This window comes from Sorex araneus, chromosome X (assembly GCF_027595985.1).
Source record: "Sorex araneus isolate mSorAra2 chromosome X, mSorAra2.pri, whole genome shotgun sequence".
Lineage (NCBI taxonomy): Eukaryota > Metazoa > Chordata > Mammalia > Eulipotyphla > Soricidae > Sorex > Sorex araneus.
In genome coordinates, this window is record NC_073313.1 from 308,245,779 (window position 1) to 308,271,232 (window position 25,454).

The 25,454-nt window shown below is 44.8% G+C and overlaps 1 protein-coding gene across 36 annotated transcripts in view; it reads left to right on the top strand.

Annotated features, from left to right (window-relative positions):
* The window catches only part of MAP4K4 (mitogen-activated protein kinase kinase kinase kinase 4), a 141,093-nt gene that overhangs the window by 58,892 nt on the left and 56,747 nt on the right, over positions 1-25,454 (top strand). For all 36 annotated transcript variants that reach the window (XM_055123254.1, XM_055123244.1, XM_055123278.1 and 33 more), the window contains exons 3-5: positions 388-444; positions 20,589-20,714; positions 22,149-22,259. In XM_055123254.1, the coding sequence (XP_054979229.1) occupies positions 388-444; positions 20,589-20,714; positions 22,149-22,259 (294 nt within the window). The remainder of the gene's footprint in view (positions 1-387; positions 445-20,588; positions 20,715-22,148; positions 22,260-25,454) is intronic.

Below are 25,454 nucleotides of genomic sequence, written 5' to 3' on the forward strand. Positions count from 1 at the left end.
AGACAATGTGCATAAGTTAAGCCTGGAGAGGAAAGTGGGAATCGAAAGTGGGAGTTGATGCTTTATCAGCATTCATTTGCTTTTCTAATTATTTTGTTTATTTAGAAGTATACGTCGGTATTACACACCACCTCACAGTATTGGATGTCAGGGGATCATCTTTACATTTGAGGGAAATTACAAAAGAAATGATTTGTTGAAACTTAGGGCACTGGAGAGAGTGTCCAAGAGGCAGGCAAGAAGCAGGCACTTGCCTTGCATGTAGGCAACCCTGGCATCGCATGTGGTACCCCAGTTCCCAAACCAAACAGTATGAAATCAAACTTTCAGTTGTTCTTTTCTAGTGATTATATAAAATGCTGATGCCTTTTCTTTCTTGTATTTCAGGGCCGACATGTTAAAACCGGTCAGCTGGCGGCCATCAAAGTCATGGATGTCACAGAGGTAAGCTTGGGTCACAGGTTAAAGGGAATTGCTAGATAAACAAGACTCTCCCTATCCCTCCGTGGCGGCCCCTTCCCCCCAAGAGTGTCATCTTGTGTGGAGAATAGATCTTGAGCAAATGCCCCTCTCAACACATTGTAAGTTCATAAGGTCCAGCAGTCTTCTTGGCTTAGATTGTTGCAGATGGTCCCCAGTAACTAAGAATCCATGGTAGTATTTTCTTTACCAACAAAAGCAAAAAACCCTTTTGGTATGATGTCATCCTTCGCAACATAATGGATTATAATTGGAAACATCTTCTCTAATGGAAAAGAGAAGATTTGAGGAGGGATCTGGTGGTCACATGTGTAGTATGATTGAGCAGTGGGGGGTGGGGGGAAATGTCTCTGGGGTGTTAGGCAGCAGTTGGACCATTTCTTTTATTTTTAACACAAGGAAAGAAAGGACATCCAGCCAAGTTCCCAGAGGTTTGAAAACAGAAACATCTGCTAGAATGCTGTGCGTAGATTGTTGGCAAAATTTAGTAGCAAAAAATACTTCTTGAAATGGTCACATGAGAATTTACTGTGTAGCTTTAGAAGGGAAAGAAGAGAAATTAATTGAGGCCAAAAATTAAGTGAATTTGTGCTTGGGAGTGTGCGTTTATGCGGCAGGAATCCGTATTTAATTTATTCCAGTACTCACTAATTGTAGGTTTAGTGAGCTACATCTCTTATTCTGAGTTATGTTCATCTGAAATTTTACTTCACATGCTCATGACTGCTTCTGACTCGCCTCAGGATGGTCATGTCCACCATCTTATGCCACAGATTGGAAATGGACCTAACCCGTAGTGTTGGGCTTAAGCACTTGTCTTAAAGTGTTTAAACATTTCTTAGAGATGTTTAAACCAGGCCCCGCTCCCCAGGTCCTGGATCCACGGGAAGCACTGACAGTTGAGTTGTTCTCAGGTGTGTGGTGGGTTCCGCCTTTCCCGTCTCATACCTGGGCTGCACTGTGGTGGTCAGACCTGCGCTGGAATTGCTGATCCAGAGCAGGGTCTTCAGGCCTTCCGCTGCCACCCCTTGTTACCAGAGAGAGGCAGTGAGGATGAGCTCTGCCAGAAACGCACCTGGCCTTCTCTATACTATGATGTTCCACTGAACTTTTGGCCATTGTGCGTTCAGGAACCTTTTCCTGTTGCTCAGTATTTCATGAATCCCCTCATTCACTTCGGCCCTTCACAGTTGGTGAGCTCTGGAGAGGGTTTTCTTGCTCCTGTTCTCCCTTGGTTACTAAGATTCATCTCCAGAATACAAGTGTCTGTAAGAATTAGAAAACCTGGGGCTGTAGAGATAGTACAGCAGGTAGGGCATTTGCCTTGCACACAGCTGACCTGGGTTTGAATCCTGGCATTCCATTTGGTCTCCTGAGCATTGCCAGGAATAATCCCCGAGGCTGAGCCAGGAAAAACCTCTGAGTACCACCCGGGTGTGCCCTCCCCCACGCCAAAAAAATGTAGAAAACTTTGTTATGAACCAAGGAGAGGAACTGAGACATCCTACAGGAGGTGAATTTGGTTATTTCTATGTCAAAGAGGATAATGGAGATTTTTTTCCAGATCCCTCCTCATTCCTTCATTCTGTTGAGTGACCAAAAGAACCTTGCAATATAAATTTTTATTCTTAAATTAATTTTTGCTTTGGAAGGTGGGGGATGGGCAATCCATCCACTTGTGCTCAGGAAATACCTCTGCCTCTGTGCTCAGGCATGATCCCTCAAAGGGCTCAGAGGACCCAGGTGAGATACTGAGGTTTGCACTGTGGTCAACCACATGCAAGGTGAGCACCCCACCTGCTGTTCTGTTACTCCAGCCCTGTCTTGGACATTTTCTAACACATGTTCTAACTTGTTTGTTGACTGACATGTGGGTTCCTGGTGTCTGTGTTGTGATGCTCTAGGGCCTTGGGGATGCTTGGAGTGATGTCAGACTTCCACTTGATGAGTGTTCAGGACTTATTCCCCCACCCTTCCGGGGTGCTCTTTTCCATAAGATTTTGGAAATGTACATAGACGCATTGGGAATTTCTGAGGTTGAGCTGTCTCCTTGACTGATGGGGCTCCTGTGGACACTGGACAGTGTTTTTTCCATCCCTGCCTGCCTCTGATCATATGTGCAGAGGATCATTGTTTCAAAAATACCACATAGAGTCAGAGGTGGCTTGCATATGTGAGGCCCTGGGCTTGGTATCTAGTATCACCTCCTCCCTAAAGTCTGGAATATAAGAAAGTACAAAGTAAAGATTAGATCCTCATACTTTTGTTGTTTTATGATGGCCATTCTTGGTGCTCTGGTGCTTTATGAAAATCATCTTCATAGCACAATGGGTAGGGTGTTTGCCTTGCACACGGCTTACCCTGGTTCGATTCCTTCGTGCCTCTTGGAGAGCCTGGCAAGCTACGGAGAGTATCCCACCTGCACGGCAGAGCCTGGCAAACTACCCGTGGCGTATTTGATATGCCAAAAACAGTAACAAGAAGTCTCACAATGGAGACATTACTGGTGCCCATTTGAGCAAATCAATGAACAACGGGACGGCAGTGCGATAGTTGTAATATTCACATGTGCCTTTGTGGGTGAGGTGGACCTTCTTTGACTTGCAGACAAAAGGTATTTCCTTGCCTGAAAAATTATGCCATTTTGGAGAAATATTATTTTAGGAATCCTTTAAAAATAGCTCTATGAAGCGCCTATGTTCAGACATAGTCTTTGGAGCAAGTTCAAACCCAGTGCACCCTGACCCCTCTGGCCTCTCCTGGGACTGTTTCTTGTCAGCTGCTGCATGCACTCACTCTGCAGAGGGATCCCAGAGCCTGTGGCGATCATGGGTGGGGCATGCCATGTGCTGGCCTCTGATAGCGTGTCTTCTCACCCTGTTAGGGCCTCACGGCTCCTGAAAGCTACGAGAGAGGCCTGGTCAGGACTTGGGAACAAGCTGGCATGACAGAATTTCCAGTGGCCATTCCACGGTTTCCTTTCCTTCTAGCAGGAAGGGACTTTCAGTCTGTCCTTGAGAGTATGTTCCTAAATGCCTTCTGACTTCAAAACAGGCCCATATGCTGCTTCTTGGGGGCAGATCACAGGCGTCCTGCGCACTGAGCAAGTTGCTGTAAATTGAGAGGCTGCTGGTTACTGCTCAGTGGCCAGAGTGGTAGCAGATGTGGGAGAGAGAATGGTGTGCCTAGCCCTGAAAGAAAGTGCTCGAGGTGAGGACTTGAATGTTTTCTCTCCTGATCCCTTTTTGCCCAAGAACTTTTTACATGATTTTGGGTTCTTGAGCATTTAAAGTCGGCAGAGCCTGGCAAACTACCTGTGGCGTATTCGATATGCCGAAAACAGTAACAGCAAGTCTCACAATGGAGATGTTACTGGTGCCTACTTGAGCAAATTGATGAACAATGGAATGACAGTGCTATAGTGCTGCAGAGCATTTAAAGTAGATACACAAATCAAGCATTTCCCATTATAAATCACAAATTTATTTTAAAACAATTCGCCACATTCAGCTATGTGACCACTTTTGGGGTTATGTCCCATAGTTCAAGAAGCTGGACTCTAGGCCAGAGGCTCCAAGTCTTCCTTGATTCACCTGGAGCTTTCTCAGGTCCAGTGTCTTGAACTGGCCAGGCCACAGCTGTGACCATCACTTTACCATCTTTGAGGGTAACATGGGCAGCAGTGTTCTAGTTCTGTTGAAGTGAGCCCTAAGTTGTCCCACCTGTGTTACTGGGGTGTCCTTGGAAAGCAGCCAGCTGAGAGCCAGACTGTCACCTGGGCAGGAAGTGGAGATGCTCATTTGCAAGAGACATGAAGGTCTTTATATAATTCTTCTCGGACTTAAGCAATTTTAAGAGCTGACTGTTGATAGAATTTTGAGTGATTCTTTCTGAAGAAAGCTCTTTATCTGCTTATCTCTGAGAAGGGTTAAAAAACGTACATTTTTAGCATGTTTGAACTGAGTAAGACCAGGACATGAAGTCTCAGGTTTTGTTTTTGAAATAATCCATTTAAAGGATTTTCCAGAAAACAATAAAAGGAGGTCCCACACATCATTTCCCTCAGTGAGAACTTCTAATGTAACTAGCACATTTTCGTGTCTGAAGTCTCTGCACCAAATAAAGCATGGCGCTTGTTGCTTTACCAACTGGAGCTTCCTAGTAAGTGCAGCTGCACTATTTCTGCCTGCATGGCTGGAACCCAGACAGGCCACTGAATTTTGGTGTTGTATGCAGTTCACAGCTCTTCCTCAAATATTCAAAGTTTGACAAGTTCCTGTGTGCGAGTGTGTGTGTGTGTGAAGGGGAAGAGAACCAAGGAACGAGAGTTGATTTGAGAGATACTTGAGTTTGATTTCTTCAAATGACCGTTCATTTTTTAAATCTTTTGCCCTGCTATCAAACTTGTATTATTGCTGTTAAACATGTGGGTCTCATAGTGTGTTTCTTCCCATTTTGAGTAGTTCTTTGTTTTGAGTTGAGTCTGGAACCTACAAAATTGAATTCCCTTGATCAGTAGTTCTCAGCTTCGGGTCCATAATACCTATGAGTAAGATCTGTGTTTAAGATTCACACTTTTTCAATAATTTTCTCCCAACATTTTACAAAAACGATGAGAACGCTACCCTTTGCTTAGATGTAATTTTAACACTTTGTTTTTCCGTTTGTTGGACTGGAGCAATAGCACTCGGGTAGGGCGTTTGCCTTGCACACGGCCAACCTGGGTTCCAAGTTCGATTCCTCCGTCCCTCTCGAAGAGCCCGGCAAGCTACCGAGAGTATCCTGCCCGCATGGCAGAGCCTGGCAAGCTACCCATGGCATATTCGATATGCCAAAAACAGTAACAAGTCTCACAATGGAGACATTACTGGTGCCCACTCGAACATATCAGTGAGCAATGGGACGACAGTGCTATAGTGCCTTGAATTCAGCTGACCCTGCTTTGAGTCCCCTGCCCCACATATGTTCTCAGAGCACTGCCAAAGATTACTCCTGAGCACAAAACCAGGAACAGGCCCCAAACACACTGGTGTGCCCTGTCCCCCCAAAAAAGATTTTTAAAAACCTTTCTTATTAGACTACCTTCTCTTTCCTACCTTCAGTAACATCTGACTCAGTTTATCTCCCTTTTTTTTTCCTTTTACTTTATTAACAAACTGCATTCTTTCTCCTCTTCCCTTCAAAACTCAGTTTAAACAAATTTAGATTTCAACTCCCTAGTTTGCTTGTTTTTCTTTTTCCTTGATCTTTATGTAGGTTTCTGTAGAGAAAGGTCATGTGTAGCATCTTTTTTAGTTTTTTGGTTATTTGTAGAGGGCAGATCCTTGAAGAAAAAGCTCTGAAGTCAGAGAGAAATGTCTTAGTGGGTGAATGCAAGATCTGTACGTGTGAAACCTGAGTTCTGTCCCCAGTACCCCCAGGAGTGACCCCAAGCATCACACTGGGAGTAAATCCCGAGCATCCCCGGTTTGCCCCTCCCCATCAGTTATAAATAAATTTTGATTCATTTTATTATTTTTACGTATTTTGGAAGCTTTTAAGATGTACTTTGGAGACTGTGTATACTTTGAAGAGTCACCCTCCTGCTTCCCAGTCAAGCAGAACAGCCCATGGGTTGCGGTGAAGGCCCAAGATGGTGGAGCTGTGCCACTTGGCAGTGCTGGGGGGACTCTCCAGACCATACCTGGCAGTGCCAGGGTCACTCCGGACCCTCCAAGACCACACCTGATGTGTCTGTAAACTTTCAGGACCACAACTGGCTTTGCTGGGGATTGGCCTGGACTCTGTAAGGCAAGGGCCTGAATGCTGGCTCTCTCTCTCTCTCTCTGGTCCTTTTGTTTTAATTAAAAAGTGTGACAGTGATTTTGAGAACTAACCCTCTCACAGGGTTTTCCTAGAAGGCAGCAGCTTTCCTCAGCCTTTTATTTTTTCTCTCTGATTATCTCCCTAATTGGATATTATTGTTCTAGTATCCCTTAATGAAATTTTAAGATTTCTCTGAATATGTACATAGTAAATATGTATTCATAGACAGTATATATAGCTACGAGTCATTCTTGAAAGTAGTTACTCTTTCCTCCACCTCCACCAAGAGCCATTTTTCTATCCATGAGGACAATACCAGTGGCCTTGAGAACATCAGGTATGGAGTTAGGTAAGCATAGAGTTTGTCAAATGAGCTAGGATAAGCTTTGTACTGTTTCCAGCATTTTTCTTTTTTAAAAAATGTACTAGAAATTAAAATTAATCTTCTGGCTGGGAAAGTGTAGATTGCATGAATGGAGTGGATCCCCACCCCCACCCGAGCATCCCATTGGTGATGGGACAGGCTCTGGCATGGCTTCACTTAGCTGTCCTCAGATGCCATCATCCCTCTTCGTAGATAATAAAAACCAAGCCTGAGATTTGGGCCCAAGCTTGTCTGAGCAGAAAGTCTGTTCAGCTTTCTTCTCAACCTCTCTGTCCTTGTTTCTCCAAATGGAATATAAAGTATAGTTCTGGGTTAATACTGAGTGGCCTGAATAAAGACACCTATTGAAATATTTGTAAAATAGCTATGCTCCTGGGGCAGAGAGATAGGACAGTGGGAGGGTCTTGCCTTGCATATGGTCTCCAGCACTGCACCCTGAGTGAAGAGCCAGAAGTACTGTATATAAATGTACAGGGAGGGCTGGAGCGATAGCACAGCAGGTGGGGCATTTGCCTTGCATACGGCCTACCCAGGTTCAATTCCCAGCATCCCATATGGTCCCCTGAGCACTGCCTGGAGTAATTCCTGAGTGCATGAGTCAGGAGTGCATTGCTGGGTGTGACCCAAAAAAGAAAAAAAAAATATATATATATGTATAAATGTAAGGGAGTTTTTCTCCTCAGCCTGAACTAATGGCCAAAACCAGGTTCATTGTTGGAGCTGCCCTGAGTGAGCCAGCCTTGTTTTCCAGCCTCTGATATTTGTATCACTGTATCACTGCCAACCTGTTGCTCATCGATTTGCTCAAGTGGGCACCAGTAATGTCTCCATTGTGAGATTTGTTGTTACTGTTCTTGGCATATTGAACATGCCACGGGTAGCTTGCCAGGCTCTGCTGTGTGGGTGGGATATTCTCGGTAGCTTGCTGGGCTCTCCGAGAGGGACAGAAGAATTAAACCGAGGTCAGATGCTTGCAAGGCAAAATTTGTAAAATAATTGAACAAATATATTTTTCTTTGTTATATGAGTGTAGATTACCTTTTCCTTAAAGATATTGAAAAATGAAATCATTAAGGATTTTTCAATAAGATTTTACTGTTCCATCATTGGTTTAAAAACACCTATATTTGGGAGTAAAGCCTCATACCTACCTGTGTAATACCCCACCACACTTCACCCTGTGTTCCATGGTCACGTGTACCCGTTGACCCTTCTTCTACCCCACAGTCATATTTTACAGCCTGTGGTCCATCTTTTGGTGACTGGCAAATTTGTTTGCTTTGCTTGATTTCTCTCATGTGAAATGTAAATATCTGGTGATGGTTTATCACTTTCTGGCACATTTCGTGTAACAAAATCACAAGTTCCATCAACATTTGGTTGTGAAGGGTTAAATTCTGTCTGTTAATAGTTGAATTTTCATTCTCATTCCTCCCACCCTCAGCGATATGTATCACTTTTCAAAACTGAAGGATCATTGAACCCTAGCGTGTAAATCCAACAAGTGTATGGGCTCCATTCAGTTCACCTGTACGAGTCCAGTTCTGCCTTCCAGCATTTGTCCCAGCTTCCCTGCTCTCTTCTGTTTCTTTCTGGTAACCACCAACAGGTCTTATAGCCTAAAAGTTCAGTTTTATTTAGGTCCTCTGTTTTCTGTCTTGTTCACTGCACCTGGTAGTACTCAAGGCCTGTTCCTCATTTTGTGCTCAGGGGTCACTCCTGGTGGTGCTTGGGCTTGAACTGGGGTCAGCCATGTGCAGGGCAAGGCCTGTCCTCTGTGCTCTCTCCTGCCCCATCTGTTTGTTTTCTCTCTATATCACAAATGAAATCATCTGGTCTTTCTCCATCTAACTTGTTTCACTGAGCAGATGTCTATGTTGTTGCAAATGGCAGAATTTTGTCTTTTTTAATTCTCATCACTTTTACTGAAGGCTTCAAGTGCTCTTAAGATGTCTCTTTACAAATCCATTATGGAGGGTTTATTCTTGTGAGAATGCTTTCTCTTGTGCTTTGTGGGATAGCCTTAAGTGCTTTGTAGAAAGTAGTGAAAAGTCATATTCTTCATTTTTATTGAAAGTATGACAAATGGACCAGAGTGGTAGTAAAGTGGGTAAGGTATTTATTTGCGTTGCCTGCATCTGACTAGGTTTTATCTCCTGAACCCCAAAAGTCTCCTTAGCCAGTCAGGAGTGATTTTTGAGCACAGAGCCAGGAGTAAATCTGAGCACTGCCAACTGTGGCCTAAGAACAAAAACAAAAAAAGAAGGTATCCCTTTAGTTTGTAGTTTTGATTTGTTGGACTGGAAGTAGTTACCATGGTTTGTGTTCTTTATTCTTTTATGTTTTTTATTTTTTTTTTAATTGAATCACTGAGATACAGTTACAAAGCTTTCGTGATCAGGTTTCAGTCATACACTGTTCCAACACCAGTGTACATTTCCCACCACCAAATCCTTGTATCCCTCCTTCCCCGCACTCCCGCCACCCCCAGCCTGCCTCTATGGCAGGCACTTTTCTTCTTTGTCTCTCTTTCTTCTTAGGGCGTCTGCCTTGCACGCGGTAACCAGGGTTCGATTCCCAGCATCCCATATGGTTCTCTGAGCACCGCCAGGAGTAGTTCCTGAGTGCATGAGCCAATAGTAGCCCCTGTGCATCACTGGGTGTGACCCAAAAATAAAAAAAAAAATAAAAGAAATCACCCAACAAAATTCTCGGTAACCTAAATTGCTTTTAAAAAACACAGACAAGATTCTTCAGCATCCTCCTCCTACCCACTATGGCTTATGGTGTGTGTGTATGTGACCATAAAGGCAGCTTGGGGGGTTTGTCTTGACACCTGGTTTCCACTGCTAGCAATGATGTGCATGAGGGTGCTCTGTACCTGGGCACTGTTCTTCCCATCCCCACTCTAAAGTATAGCACTGATTCCCAGCTCCTTAGTGTGTATCCCTAACCTCTTTTTTCACTCATCCTCTCTCCTCCTGGAATATAACACCCCTGAATGCAAAGATTGTTGATTCTTTTTATTTTAGTGTTGCACCATTCCAAGTATCCTTCCAGTGCCTGGATTGTAGTGGGCATTGCATGGATGCTGTTGATTGGATAGTGTCAGTACTGGAAGCCACGGTCTAATACCCCATTCTTTCTGAATACTTTTCCTTTACAAAGAACCCAAATTTCAATGAAGTCACATATGGTTGGTTGATTTTTTTTGTAGTATATTAAATAAATTATATGATGATACCATACCTTGGGCATAAAGCCATAGAATGGTGAACTAGTACAGTTTGAAAGAAAAAGGTTCACTAAAAATATCCTGTGCTCATTCCACTGAAATACTTCACCTTTTATAAAAATGGTGAAACCTTTTAAGAGTTCATCTTAGCAGTCCACCCTATTATAAAAATTTAATTTCAGTAGTGACTTTTCAGTGTTTTTTTTTTTTTGGTGTTGGTTTCTTTATTGGGGGTAACAGTGTGTTTTTATAGGCTTTCCGTGTACACAAGGTAGTTACTACTTTTATTGTTTTGGCTATCTGAAGTTAGGAAGATAAAGCAAGGAAACAGTCTGCAGAGTGAAAGTTACTGTAATAAACTCTGTGTTCCTGCTGATCTTTGACTGTGACTCACTCCACTATTCAATTAAGGTTGTTCTGTCTCAGCACTAACTAACATACTAACTTCAGAACCTCTTGCTTCACATGGGTAGAAGGGAAGACAGGTTGGTGCCAGCCTGTTTCTCTGCTAGACTGTTAGATTGTGTCTGTGACCCACAGAAATATCAGGAGACTTCCCAGGTATACCCGGTGGCACCAGAACCAGGGCCATCAAGTCTAAGAATCGGCTGTGGAAAATTGCTTAGTGCGTAATGCCAGATATACTTTCTTGAAGACATAAATGAAGATATAAGTAATTAAAAGACCCAAGATGGCTTTGTGCAGACTTGAAGATTTCAGTGAATTGGAAGTATCATATTGTGTTTTGGGCTGTATTTTCTTCATTTTAGAAATAGCCATTTCCCCCCTAAGGAACAGCAGCAAAGACTTAGACTAAAGTCTGACCCTTTGTATAATTGGAAGCAGATCATAAGAGTTAGTGGTGCTATGTTCTGAGATGCATTTCTAAGAAATTCACACATTTGTAGGGAGGATAGATAGGAAGATTTCATAGTCTACAGCAGGCTTTTTCCCTTTATGTTCATAATTAATGTGAGTATATTGATTATATTTTAATGGGATGACAGTGCTACATATTATATTTATTATGAATTTATATGGACAGTGATTTATATCCAGATTGTGGCTGTTAATCCAGCGTTAGCTCTTGCATTGGCACTTGTGGGTAAGGCTTCTTTCTGGATTGACGCTGCGTTTATGATATTTGAAGAAGTTCAAAGTATCATGTAAAAAGACAAAGATCTTCAGGGTTTGTTGTTATACACTTTTTAAATATGCCCAGTTTACTATGGATGCCATTGAATTCATCTGTTCTTATTAACCACTGGGGAGATGTAGTTCTGAGTAGTGAGCCCCAAATCAATTCTTTCCTCTGGACTCATCTCCAGGGGTGTTTCTTCTGCTTTCCTTTGATTTTGAGGTTTTTGTTGTAAGGATTGTAAGCCTTAGAGAACCTTATACTTTAAACTTTTCCTCTCTCTGCATCTATTAATTGAACATTTTTGTGTGCCGAGCTTGAGTCTCAGGTTTAATGTTCTGGCACAAGGGTACACAAACCTCTGAGCATTTGTGCGGGGAGCCAGCATCCTTGCTGAACTTGGATGGGCATATCATGGGCTCTCAGCCATTTATTTGGGTCCCTCACCTTCCCTGCGAGGTCACTCTTGGCCCTGCGGTCAGTCCTCCTCCTGCTGTCTTGTCCCAGTGTCCTGGGCCCTTTGATTGGGCCACAGTTCCCAAGATGTCTGCAAGGAGAGTGACAGGGTCTCTTGCCACTCTGACTGACTGGCTTGTGTGGGTGTTGGCTCTGTGGCCATTGGTGCTGGCCAAAGGGGACAAGTGGGGCAGCTGTGTTGCCTTTTTTTTTTGCTTTTTGGGTCACACCCAGCGATGCTCAGGGGTTAGTCCTGGCTTTGCACTCAGGAATTGCTCCTGGCAGTGCTTGGGGGACCATATGGGATGCCGGGGATCGAACCCCGGGTCGGCCACGTGCAAGGCAAACGCCCTACCCGCTGTGCTATCGCTCAGGCCCTGTGTCGCCTTCTGTGCTGAGGAGCTGGAATCAGGTGAGGGCCCTCAGGGCCTATCCTAGGACATTGGGTCTCTGTAAGCAGATGTGTGCTCTGCCTTCGGGTTGCCTTCTTTCCCCCACTGCATGCATCGCTCCCCTTACCTTTGCACTTGGCCAGGCACCAAGCCACTGGTCCAGGTTCCTGTGCTCTGAGTATTCTAGGATCAGAGGCATCACTGGATCCATACACAGGTCTGCCTAGTTCCAGGGAGTGCCACTGTCATGGGTTTCTGCTTCTCTGCGGCCCACTCTTGTAACCCTGGCCCACAGTTCCTGACCTGGCATAGCCTGTGCCTGTGCCCCATGTGTGTGTGTGCTCACAAAAAGGAAAAACAGGCAAAGCAGTGAGGTCTGTTTTCAAACATAAACAAATGACTATCAGTTTTGTGAAGTATATAGACTGCCCTAAAGTTGTTTTGGTTTTTTTTTTATAAAGTTTCTCAGGGGCTAAAGAAATAGTACAGCAGGTAGGGCACTTGCTTTGCACGTGGTAAACCTGGATTTGATCCCCGGTACCCCATATGGTCCCCAGAGCACCACTCGTAGTGATCCCTGAGTGCAGAGCCAGTAGTAAGCCCTGAGCACCACTGGCTATGACCCAAAAGACCAAGACAAAATAAAACATAAAAGTGATTCACAGCAAAGGGTTTGTTAATTATTTATCTCTTGTAATCTAGGAAAGGAAATCTATATCATGTAAATGATTACCCTGTGGCTGACGCATTTCCGATTCGAGTAGTGAGGTACCATGTGAGGTCAGAGAAGCTAGTTAAGATGTGTTTATATCCTCAGCATTTTACAGACTATTTTTGCTTGCCAATTTAAGTAGAATTACTTTAATCCTATATTAATTGCTTTCCACTTTAAAGTAATTTAGATTGTGATTAAGTTCTTATTCCTCTATACAGTAAACTCACATTTTAACAATTTTTATAATTTTAACAATATGTTTTATGTAATGCATAAAGCACAATTCTTTGATAAGATGCAGTTCGTAGGGCTGGAGTGATGATACAGCAAGTAGGGCATGCATTTGCCTTACACACCCATCAATCCAGTTTGATCCTGTTTGTCATCCCAAATGGTCCCCTGAGCACCACCAGGAGTAATCCCTGGTCATTGCTAAGTGTGGCCCTTCCTCTCCCGCCCCCGAACAAAAGATGCAACTCCTACAGCTTATCAGCAGTGCAGTGGTCTCAGTTTGAAAAGAGCTGCAACTGTAGTAAGTGTTCTTGGTAGTGGCAGCATTCCATAAGGCTTCAGAACGAAGTTAGCTGCTATCAGAGCAACAGTGGACCATCGTATTTCTAGGATAATTGGTGTTTGTGGTATTTGACATCTCATTTTTCCCCCCCTCATTGAGAAGCACCTGCAGTTTATCACTGTGTTCTTAGATGGGCAGATGTGACAAGATTCATGGCTAAGAACATACATTGCCATTCCTTCTCTAGTAATGGATCTTAACTGGCAATAGTGGTCAGGGTGAAACTAGGTCACCTTGATGAGTTGACTGTTAAATTGGTTTGATTGATTCCTGGCATCCTCGCTCGGCCCTCTTAGGCCCTTCTCAAACTTGGCGTTCTGCCTGCATGTCCACATACCACTGATGCCCAGGGTAGGTGATAACTGAGATGGATGTGATCCAGGCTCTCCACGGCTGGCTCTCTTGCTGGCTGCTTCTGGATTGCCTCGTGTTCAGGGCCATGTTCATGTCTGCTTTATAAAGCAAAAGATAGTCGTCGCTCATTTTCCAAATGCCGCGGTTGAGTACCTGCTAGGTGGAAGGTACCATCATGCACACTGCCGTACTGCCTGACACTGTCCACTCAGCCATCCTGGTCTGTGACTGTGTGCAGGATGGAACTGGGGTGTCCTCACCTTAGCCAGAAGGAAATGAAGGTGCATGGGGTTTGCTGGGCTTGGTGGTGACGATGGTGGTACTTGGTTTGTTTCCACTTCTCTGTCACTGAAGGGACAGTGGGTCACATGCATGCATGTGGGTGCAGGTGCTGGCACTCTTGGCTGTGGGCTCGTGTAGCTGCTGCCTGGGTTCAGCACATGCTCTCGAAGAGTGTCCCTAGGGTCTCTGTGCTCACTCACGGTGCTCGGGGTGCTCTCTGGCTGCATGCAGATCTGTCAGGACCCCCACTCTGTAGGACACGTCCCCGTGTGGACATGAGGTGCCACACTGACACTGCTGCAGTGAAAGTCCTGGGTCCATTCTGTGTGTGCGGTGGACGTGGTTGCCGCACTCAGTAAAAGCTACTGGCAGGGACATGGAGCTGAACGAGACCGTTTCTGTTTTCCTGGAGCAGTGTTCTCAGGACGGTAGAATTTCTTTTTTCTTCAACATTTTTTTTCTCTATTTTAATTGAAACACCATGAATTCCAAAGTTGCAAAGATACTTATGATTGAGTTTCAGGTATACATTGTTCCAACACCAGTCCCTTCACCAGTGCTCACGACCCTCCTCCAGTGTCCCTGGTTTCCCTCCCACCCTCCAGCCTGGGTCTGCGGCAGGCACTTTCCTCCTCCCCCATTGTCCCAGTGTCCCCTTCTCGGGCTTATCGTACTCAGGCCTGCCCCAGTGCCAAGCTCCCTACTGAAGACCGGCTCTCCTGCTCTTCGTTTCTGTTGCCATTTTATATTCCCCTGTGAAATTTCCCATGGAAACTTCCCTTGGATCCTTCCCTCGCGTGTCTTGGATTGATGAATCTTGGAAAGCGGTAATTCAGCTGTCTAGTTGAAGTCACATTGCATGGGGACAGGTATGCAGGGACTGATTTGTTTGTTTGCTTTTGGCCATATCTGGCAGTGATGAGCTCTTGGTGGATGAGAAGCAGCACCTGGCACTTTGCTGGAGATCAGCCATGGCTCATTAGGTTTCAAAGATGTGCCTTTTCTTTCCTCTGACCTCAGTTCTCTTGAAGAGTCTTTCTTGCGGGACCAGAGCAGTGGAGTAGTGGGAGGGCATTTGCCTTGCATACAGCTGTCCCACAAGGTTCAACCCCCAGTGCTACACATGGTCTCCTGATCCCCTGCTAGGCATGATTCCTGAACACAGAGACAGAATTAAGTCCTGACCATCAATGGGTGTGCCCCCCAGTCAAAAAATAATCTGTGAAATTTTTAAAACATTTATTTATTTATTTATTTATTTATTTGCTTTTTGGGTCACACCCAGCGATGCACAGGGGTTACTCCTGGCTCTGCACTCAGGAATTGCTCTTGGTGGTGCTCAGGGGACCATATGGGATGCTGGGAATTGAACCCAGTTCAGCCGCGTGCAAGGAAAATGCCCTACCCGCTGTGCTATCACTCCAGCCCCCTAAACATTCTTTGATTTGTTGCTGACTTTACATTGTGTAAATGTCCGTGTGTCTAAGGTAAAAAAAACAACAACACATTTTAAGATTAATTCATTGCAGTGTGGTTCTTAATAATGGTAGGGGACGACCTGTCCTCATTTTTTCAAGATTAAACAGTTTCCTAAAGAGAAGTTCCATAATAGTTAAATGTGAAAAGTTTTTTTTTTAATTTTTTGGGGTCACACCCAGTGATGCACAGAGGTTACTCTTGGCTCATTCGCTCAGGAATTACTCCTGGCGGTGCTCGGGGGACCATACGGGTTGCTGGGAATCAAACCCAGGTCGGCCTTGTGCAAGGCAAACACCCTACGCGCTGTGCTATTGCTCCAGCCCCGAGGTTGTTTTTTTTTTTTTCAAGTGAATATTTTGTTTACCATATCTCTTTATACAGTTTGGTACTGAAATCTTTCAAGGATATCTTTCTGCCCTATTTCATCAGTTCTCTCAAAAAGAATAATATATTGCTCTTTGGGGGGGCATTGTTCATTTTTTTGTTTTTGGGTTTTTTTTTTTTTGCTTTTTGGGTCACACCTGGCAATACACAGGGGTTACTCCTGGCTTATGCACTCAGGAATTACTCCTGGTGGGACTCAGGAGACCAAGTGGGATGCTGGGAATCGAACCCAGGTCTGCCACGGGCAAGGCACAAACTCTACCTGCTGTGCTGTCACTTCAACCCCAATATATTGCCCTTTGTACATAACAGATGGTCTTGCTCCTCTGGAACATGGAGAGACAAAACAAGGGAATAGACAGTATTGAGCAATAGCAGACCCTTGCCCCCTGAGTTATAAAATTATCATCATGGGGAGTGGGGGAGAGGGGTGAGGAGGGAGGGGCCAGAGGTGACAGGAGGACAGACTACCTACCATGGAGGTCTATGGATACTTTGGTGGGGGTGGGAGTGTGCAGTAACTTTGGCTACTGATTCTATAAACTTAAACAGCATTGAAACCATATTATCTGTGCTACAATTAAAATAAAAAAAAAGTTGCCTCTCCTATTTTGTTCACTGAGTTTAATTCTGCAGTCTCCTGGGAGGAACGATGATTGCTCAGAACCCTTAACAGTTCTCTGGGTTCTTCCAGTGAGCTCCGGGACCTGCCTGTCTGCCTGCTCTTGGTAGCTGCCACCAGTGGGTGGGTGGAGAGAGATTTAGGTGACAGGAATATAAGCATTTGAAGGAGTCAACTCTGATAATGTCCATGTTTTCAGATGGTCAAGAGGGTGTCATGTGATGCGTTAGAAAATGGCTCCTATTCAGATGTCTTCCCTCCCCCACTGTCAGCAGCCAGGGAAAGCCGCAGAGAACTCCTGGCCCCGTGGCAGCCCTGCCTGAGACAAAGACCTCTCTGAGCACTCACTGGGTGGAGTCCAGAATGCTAATGGGCGCCGGCTGCCTTGAATCATGGAGTGGGGCAGCAGCTGCCTCAGTGGAGAACACTCGGGGCCTTCGCTCTCTCCCCCTCAGTGACTCTATCATCATCATCATCATCATCATCATCATCATCATCATCATGATGTAGTTGTCGTCATCATTGCTGCTGTCGCTCTTTACATACGGGATTGTGGTTTGCGAACCCAGGATGTCTTGCCCCAGGCCCATGGAACAACCCACAAACTTTTACTGTATAATTTTGCAAAGTTCATTTTCATTCTGTTTTTAGATATTTGTTGTTGAAGTTTTAAAATGTCAGTTCCAGCTTGTCTCCTCGGGCTAAATGAATATTGTTGCTAAACGAGGTGGTGGTGGGTCTGCAGTTAAGTGCTGAAATCAGGCCACCAAGCTTGTGTTTAACTAATGACTAAAGGGAGGTTTCAGCTTAGAAATTGGTTCCCTGTTACTTTAAAGACAACATAAAGCAGCATATTATAGATGTTAGCAGTAATTAGACTTTTGGCTCTCATTGGTTCAAAGCTATTGACAGATTCTGCATTTATTTCTGATGCATTTTCTCTGAGGTGAGAGCACTTATGATGCCAGGTGCCTGTTCTTTTGAAAGCTGTGTAATAATTATCTATTTAAAAGCACAAAAAAGGGAATGTTCAGAATTTAACAAAGTAATTTGAGAGCATGGACTGGAGCGATAGCACAGCGGGTAAGGCGTTTGCCTTGCATTCCTCCATCCCTCTCAAAGAGCCTGACATGCTACCCATGGCATATTCAATATGCCAAAAACAGTAACAAGTCTCACAATGGAGAGGTTACTGGTGCCCGCTCGAGAAAATCGATGAACAATGGGAGAGCATGATATGCTTTCTTCTTATTGTTGTTCATAGTTCAGTTTCCTTATGCTTCCAGAATTTTATCTACTGTGTGAGGCCTCAGAAATATTCTTGACAAGTGACATTGATCTGATCACTGTATTTCTGTATATTTGGATGTTTTAGTCTTCATAGACAAGTCATTGCTGCACTTGATTATACTTGTTTTCCTTGCATTTTATACTAAGATGTAGCTTGATTTTAAAGATAGTGCAACATATGTCTTCTGGTTTATGATGAGTAGTCAGTTTTGTCATAGAAATTAAGTGTATCTATCTAGAGGATTTTTAAATTTAGGGAAAGGCATTTTGCCATGAAAATCTTGACAACAGTATTTACCAATATGCTTTTACAGCGTTTCTCATGCCAGTGGTTAGTACTAAATTTAATCTTAAGAGTCTTTATTTATTTTGGTTTTGGGGCCATATCAAGCAGTACCTAGGGAACCATATGTGGTGCCAGGGATAGAATCCAGGATAACCGCATAGAAGACAAGGGTGTTCTCCACTGTACTATCTCTTCTACCCCTAAGCCTATAAGAATCTTCAAATATGTACTTACTTTTAACTCGCTGGGGTCTGAAAGCATCAAGTGCTCTGTTAGAAACTCTTGAAATTTTCTCATGAAAAGTGACAAAATAAATTAGATCCTGGAAGACATTTGTTATGTCTCAAAGAGAAAAATAGGTATATCCGTCGAGCTAGTCAGAATATGGCCATGAGCCATAATTATTGGTCAGGAAGCCTTGGAGGGAATCATAGGCGTGTGCTTGCTGCTGTCCATGTGTCCAAGGGCAGAGTAGTCCCCGGGATAGCTGGGCCCCGGGCAGGAGTGTGGAGGAAAGCGTGGGCCTTCGGGAGGGACCGACAGAGCGAGCCTTTGCACTTACGGCGTGAAGGGATCCGCTGCTCAGACCGCAGAGCAATACTAGAATCAGTGTTTTGATTTTTTCTTTTTCAACGTTGTTCTTTTGTGTAATTATTTTAATACACAAGAACCTCAAGTTCTTGTAGGCTTACTGATTTGGGGAGGAAGGGGATATGAGCTAACATGAGTTCACTGTCTATTTCTGTCGTGCTGTCCAGAGTCAGAGGCCTGGATATTTGAGTTTTTCAGGCCAGCTTATTTCCGGTGGCCCTTGCCCTGAGAGTAGCTCACGACATGTATGCGGGATCATGCGCTTCCTTCTGCTCAGGACTTCTCGCTGGGCCTTCTCCGACTCAGGGCCCTGCCGTGGGGAGTGGACTAAGAGCTGTGACTTGGAATGTGGCCTGCCTGCCACTGCCGCCTGCACATCCATCTGTAGATTGTGCTGTCCTGTGTTGGTGTCTTTGTCGTTTGTGACTTATATCTGTGAGGGACTGTGTTTGGGGCGCGTCGTGTGTCCGAGTGGCTGAGAGTGTGTGTGTGTGTGTGTGTCTGTGTGTCTGTGTGTCTGTGTGTCTGTGAGTATGTGCACCTGTGTATGTATATGTATCTGAGCGACCAAATATCTGAGTAACTGTGGGTATGTGTAAGACTTCTGTGTATGTCTCAGTGACTGTGAGCATGGATCTGTATTTGTACATGTTTCTGTGTGTTTGCATGTATTATCTCTGTGTGATTCTATTTGTAAGTATACACACGTGTCTGTGTTTCTGTGCATGTGTATGACTTTGTCTATCTTTATGTGCACATGTGTCTGTGTCACTGAGCATCTGTCTGAGTGACTGTGTGTGTGCGTGTGCGTGTGCGTGTGTGTGTGTGTGTGTGTGTGTGTGTGTGTGTTGCCCTTTTTTCATGCCTGGCTCTCTTCATCCCTCCTGTGGTGCCCATGTATGTTCCCCCAGACTGCTCAACACCTGAGACTGCCCCACGGAGGGAAGCAGGTTCATTGGTTGTCAGTGAGTGTGTCAGGGTAGAGCAAGAGGGAGCTTTAATAGATCATTGTCATTTCCTGTGAATTTGGGGAAATAATGAGATCTGGCTATCAGATTTTTCTTGAAGACTATTGTTCCTCAAAAACTAACTTTCTTCTTTTTTGGGGGGGGTGGGGCACACATGACAGTTCTCAGGGCTGACTCTTGGGTCTGTGCTTGAGGGAACATGGTAGCAGGTATCAAACTGGGCTGGTGTGTGCCAGGCAAGCACCTTACCCCTGTACCATCTCTTCTGTCCCCTCAAACACTGATTTTCTAACCAGGCTGCTTTTCCCTTGCCCACATATCCTCTCTTTCCTCTCACTTTAGTTCTGCTTTTTCCTCATTCTCTGCTATGTCTTCCTTCTTTTGAGGCTCTTGAAGGTGACTTGACAGCAGCCCTCACTGTGTGCACTCAGAAGGGGACAGATATGCCCAGGCTGGGGCCAGCTGCCCTGAATAATCAGGGGCCTTGCATCTCACCTCCAGCTTGCATGATTGTCTGTTTCCTTGGGCCCCTCTGACTCCCCCACAGATGGCATATCTCTCTCTCTCTCTCTCTCTCTCTCTCTCTCTCTCTCTCTCTCTCTCTCTCTCTCTCTCTCTCTCTCTCTTTCTCTCTCTCTCCCTCCTCTCTTTCTCTCTTCCTCCACCCACCATCCTGAACCAGTTACCTCCTGCTCCCAGGAGCCAGGCTGGCTTCCCTGGGGCAGTGGAACTCAGAGCACCCGAGACAGTGCTGTGGCCCCGCCAAGGTATGGCACCAGATACACATCTCACCCGTCCATTGGCCGGCAGTTCGAAGGGTCTGCTTATTTCAGGCATTGCTGGAACTTGTCATTCCTTGGTGTCTGTCTTTAGAGTTAAGCACAGTGACGCCCAAAGAAGAGTTGCTGGATAGCGCTGGGTGGGACATGCCCTGTGTCCTCTGCTCCATGCTGCTCCTGTGCTTGTCATTACTCATCACACTTTGGTGTCTGTTGTGCCTGGTGGTTGCTAGTCAGAGAAGGGGGAGACATGCTCTCTGTGTGAGGAGCCTCTCACCTGGGACCCCGGGTTACTACTGGGCTGCAGGGGGAGGCGGGGAAGCAACAAGTCACACATATGATTCAAAAACCACTCCTGTGCTTTTTTCCTCAGGATGAAGAGGAGGAGATCAAACTGGAGATCAATATGCTGAAGAAATACTCTCATCATAGAAATATCGCCACATACTACGGCGCTTTCATCAAGAAGAGCCCTCCAGGCCATGACGACCAGCTCTGGGTAGGTGAATGCATTGCGTTGCAGGCAGTGTCGGGTCTCTGGTTGGTCAGAGGGCACAGAAGACTTGGCAGAGTGAGTAGGGAGAAAGGCCACAGAGGCAGGGAGTATGGGTATATTCTGTGGCTTTCTTTGGCAGGGGGTGGGGGTGGGGTGGAGAGCAGGGCACACCCAGCAATGCGCAGGACTTACACTTGGCTCTGCACCGGGAATCCCTCCTGGTGGTACTCACGGGACCTTATGGGAGCCCAGGGATCTAACCCAGGTCAGTCACTTGAAGCACTTTGCCCTCTGTGATAGTTCTCTGGCTTGCGCTAGGCCTTCTTGATTGAAGATGTACTGAATGTTTACCTTGACACCAACTCCACATTGCACAAAAGATTTGGTTTTGTGTTTAAGAAATAAACTGGCTTTTATTTTAAATGGCTTCTTTTAAAGAAGATTGGAGTCTAATTGTAAGGAAAACTGAGGGCTGGAAAATAAGAAGCAGCCCAACAAAAGCTGTTTACAGCAATGAGTGTGGAAGCTGAACTAAAATGTACCTCTCTTTAGTACCCAGAAGTGCAAACAAGAAAATAAATGCCTTTCCATAATTCGGTAATTATATTGATAGTAGTTAATATGAAATACTAAATCCAAGAGAAACTTCAAAAGTGACATATTCTACTTTATTGCTTATTGGCCACATTTCTTTTCTTTCTTTTTTTTCTTTTTTAATTGAGTCATCATGACCTGGTTTCAGCATGCCATGTTCCAACACCCATCCCTTCACCAGTGTACATTTCCCACCACCAATGTCCCCTATATTCCTCCTGCCACCCTCACCCCCCGCCCCGCCCCCAGCCCGTCTTTATGGTAGGCACTTTTCCTCTTTCTCTCTACTTCGTGGCATTATGGTTTGCAGTACAGATTCTGAGAGTGCTTATTCGCCACATTTCTGTTCAGGATGGCAATCCTGAGGTGCTGCTGGGTCTCTGATTATCATATGAGTTGATGCCAAGCATGTTGAGTTCATGAAACAGAAAAATCAATGCTACTTCTGGCCCTTTTAAAGCCATTACAGCAAAGTTACAGGCTTTTCAAAATAGCCTTTTGCACTTTGTAGTAAATCTGGAATACAAAATAATTTGAAGCTCATGATGTGTGAAAAGTGGAACACCTTTGCTCTGTCTGATGAGAATGTTGGGAGTGTTCATGGTAGACTCAGAAATCACGGGGCATTTACCAAGCGCAGACAGGCCCTCTTATGCCTGGGTACTTCCTAGAAAGAAGCAGCCTTTAGGCTTGGTGTTAGTAAATGGAGGTGCCACATGCTTGTGGGAATGTGGGTGCCTTTTAATGGCCAGGTGATGATATGGTAGGAAAGGCAGTGGGGGTCCCAGGCAGGGCCCTGGCTGCCCTCGAGGGGAGCTCATGGTGTCTCTTTTCTCCACACAGCTGGTCATGGAGTTCTGCGGGGCAGGTTCCATCACAGACCTGGTGAAGAACACCAAAGGGAACACCCTCAAAGAAGACTGGATCGCCTACATCTCCAGAGAGATCCTGAGGGTGAGCCGTGGGTGTGGCTCCCTCCTGCCCCTTCCTAGCCTGGGCCTTATCAGTACATTCTGGATGAGTATGCAGATCATCCACGAGCTCAAATGTAGGCTAGTGGTTCTAGTTTAAGCTGTGGGACAACCGTTTTGACATTGAGCAGGTATCTAAAGAAAGTACACATAAACAAAATAGTTTTTCATCCTCCTACATTTATTTCATATTCTCAGCATTCCTCCATGCATTACAAAGGGAAAGCCGAGTCAGGAGGAAGAAGAGTGATCTCGAGTCCCTATTTTCATAGGAGTAAAAGACGATGTTAATGTTGCTGAATGCTGGCTTTCCGGAAAGATCATCTGGTGAAGCAAAAATGGTTCGACTCTGTCATAGTACTTGTTGAAAAAGGTTCTCACAAAGTGTTTGATGTCCTTCCCAGCCCATTGGGAGCTGGTTTTGATGCAAGGTCTGGCTCTGAGCTGCTTCTTCAGCAGCTGGGAGGATCCTGCTGAGTATTTTGGTCCATCTGAGTAGATAGCTTCAAGTCCTTAGGGATCTGGGTTTGAAAATCGTTTGAGAGTTGCCTCTGGGCCTCTTTCTTTGGTTAGTCTTATGGGGTTTTACCTTTGCCTCACCCTTAAATTGCACACTTCAATTACTAGCTTGTATTCAGTTTAATGAAAACTGGGGGTCAGAAAGATCTGACAGAGGTTAAGGTGCTTGCCTTGCATACAGCCCAGGTTTGATCACTGGCACCCCCTGCGGTTCCCCAAGTGTGACCAGGAGAGTGATGCCTGAGGCCAGAGCCAGGAGTGAGTACTGAGTGCTGAGTGGGGCCCACTCCCCAAATGAATAGAAAAACTGTGGAGTTAAATTGGAACTTGATTCTTATGCTTCTGCCACTAATTAACAAAATACATGGTTATTTTATTTTTAGGCAGCATCACCTCACTTTTTATGTTAAAAAGTTTCAGAGAAGACTTCAGGTTAAAAAAAATGCCATCAAAATTTAATGAGGTCAAGTTCCTCCCTCCCTCCCTTCCTTTTTTCTTTCTTTTGTTCCTCCTTTTGTTTGCAGGGTGGGAGGATTGGGCTACAATAGTGCTCAGTGCTCAGGGATCATCACTCTTGTTGGTACCTGGCCTTACATAATATGGCCGTAAGCAAGGCGAGTACTGTGCTGCTTCTCTAGTCCTAAGAGAGGCAAGTCTTCATTTATTGTTGTTGAGCTATTTTATGCAGCCCTTGAGTATAGCCACTTCCCTTAAGAATATTAGTGGCATGGAGTTCATGCCCAGTTCAAGCCGCTTAATCAATGGCTGAATAAATAGCAATACTCATACATTAAAAAAAGAAGAAGAATATTAGTGGCTTCCAATAGCTTAGAAGTTAAGGCACACTTGCCTGGCATACAGCTGTACCCTGTAAGGTTCCTGTGCACAGAACTAGGAACACCACCTCTGAACACCACCAGTTTGGCTCAACCTCCTCTACCCTCAACAACCCCCAAGCCCCAACCCCAAAAATTTTTTTTAAAGGGGAAAGACTATTAATTGTTAGGGCATGAGAGAGCCATCTTCTTATGAACACATTCAGATTGTAGCATTCAAATATTGCAGGAAGTAGGGAAGTATGTGCCCTCAGACTCTGCCAGGAGGACGCCTCCCTGGGGGCTTTTGCACTTTGCTGCAAATAATGGAAACGCTTCACATGGCCCAGGCCTTGCGTGAACCCAGTTAGAACTGCTGCATCTGCCGTTCATCTGCAGTCCCGTCCTGCTGGGCACTCAGCTTCTAGGGATTGCTCTCTGTGTCTATGAGTTTCAGGTGCATGTCTCATGACTCCAGGCACTCCCTGGAACAGTTCTTGATGTCGTAGCTGTGTCACATGCAGCAAGGAGCTGACTCTAGCGGAACAGGCAAGTTGCCTTAGATTGTCACTTGCCTTAGATTGACTGCAAGCAGGCCACATTTGTTTGCAAAGACCCGCACACTTTGGCTTGTTGCTTAGGTAACTCTATAAATGTCTAAGCTGAGTATGTGTGAAAGCCAGGAATAAAAATTGAATGGGAATGATTATAATAGGAAATAGGAAAGAATTCGGGAGCAGTCTTTTTTCCCTTCTCTTCTGTAGCTGTCAGGAAGTTCACTGTGCTGAAAGGAGAGGCCTTCATCCGAACTCTGGTCCACAGTCGCTGCATACTTTCTGGACTTCTTTCCCCCTCTGTGCTCTGTGGTTGTACCCGCTGCACATTCTGACATTTGATGTGGGAGAGATTCGACCCATCAAATCAACTCAGTTCTTGTTCTTGAGCAGGGTTGTAAACAAGGGCTCAGAAACCCCCGTGTTAGAGAATTGGTGTTCCTGGAATAGCTGTTGTATTTAATTCTTAGTCTACATAGTAATGATAGCGATAAAAACCTCAGGCAAGTAAGAAAATAACAAATAGGGAACAATTAAATAGGAAAATAAATGCTTGTGATCTGCCATTTTTAAATAGCAATATCTCAAAATATTTATGTAGATAGGTTATTGAGATAGGGTATAGTGGTCGTTAATGAGAAGATGGTGCTGTTGATAGTGATTTGGGACCAGAAAAATAGCATGGGAGTTATGACACACTTGGTTTGCATATAGCTGTACCATATAAGGTGCTGTGGGCACAGAACCGGGAGTAGCCCCTGAACAGCACTAGGTATGGCTCAACCTCCCCTTCACCACCAGCGATCCCCTCTACCCCTGAAAGGGAAAAAGATTATTAATGCTAGGTGGTGGGAAAGCCAATTTTTTATGAATGCACTCAGATTTTAGTATTCAAATACCAGACTCCCATCTTTCCTGGCACCACTGTTAAGGATGGAGTACGTCGGTAGTTAGTAAATGTGCGAGTAAGATGTTTCTCTCATCTTAAACCTCACTTGGATACAAAACATAATTTTATTCCATTACCATTACTACTTAGAAGGGACCGCTCTGCTTTTTGACTTCCTTTCAGGTACAAAACATCAGAAAGATGCCCTGTAGGGTTTATTTACAGTCTTGTGGAGAAAGAAAGACACTTTCTTTGACCGTAAAGCTAAGCGCGAGACAGAACTGATCAGCAGTGAGCGCTAGTCACTGTGGGGAAAATGAGATGGTGTTAAAGAACCAAACTTTGAAATTCTTCTCTAGCTCTTTACTTCTCTGGACTCCCCAGATGTGTCTAGTGCAGTC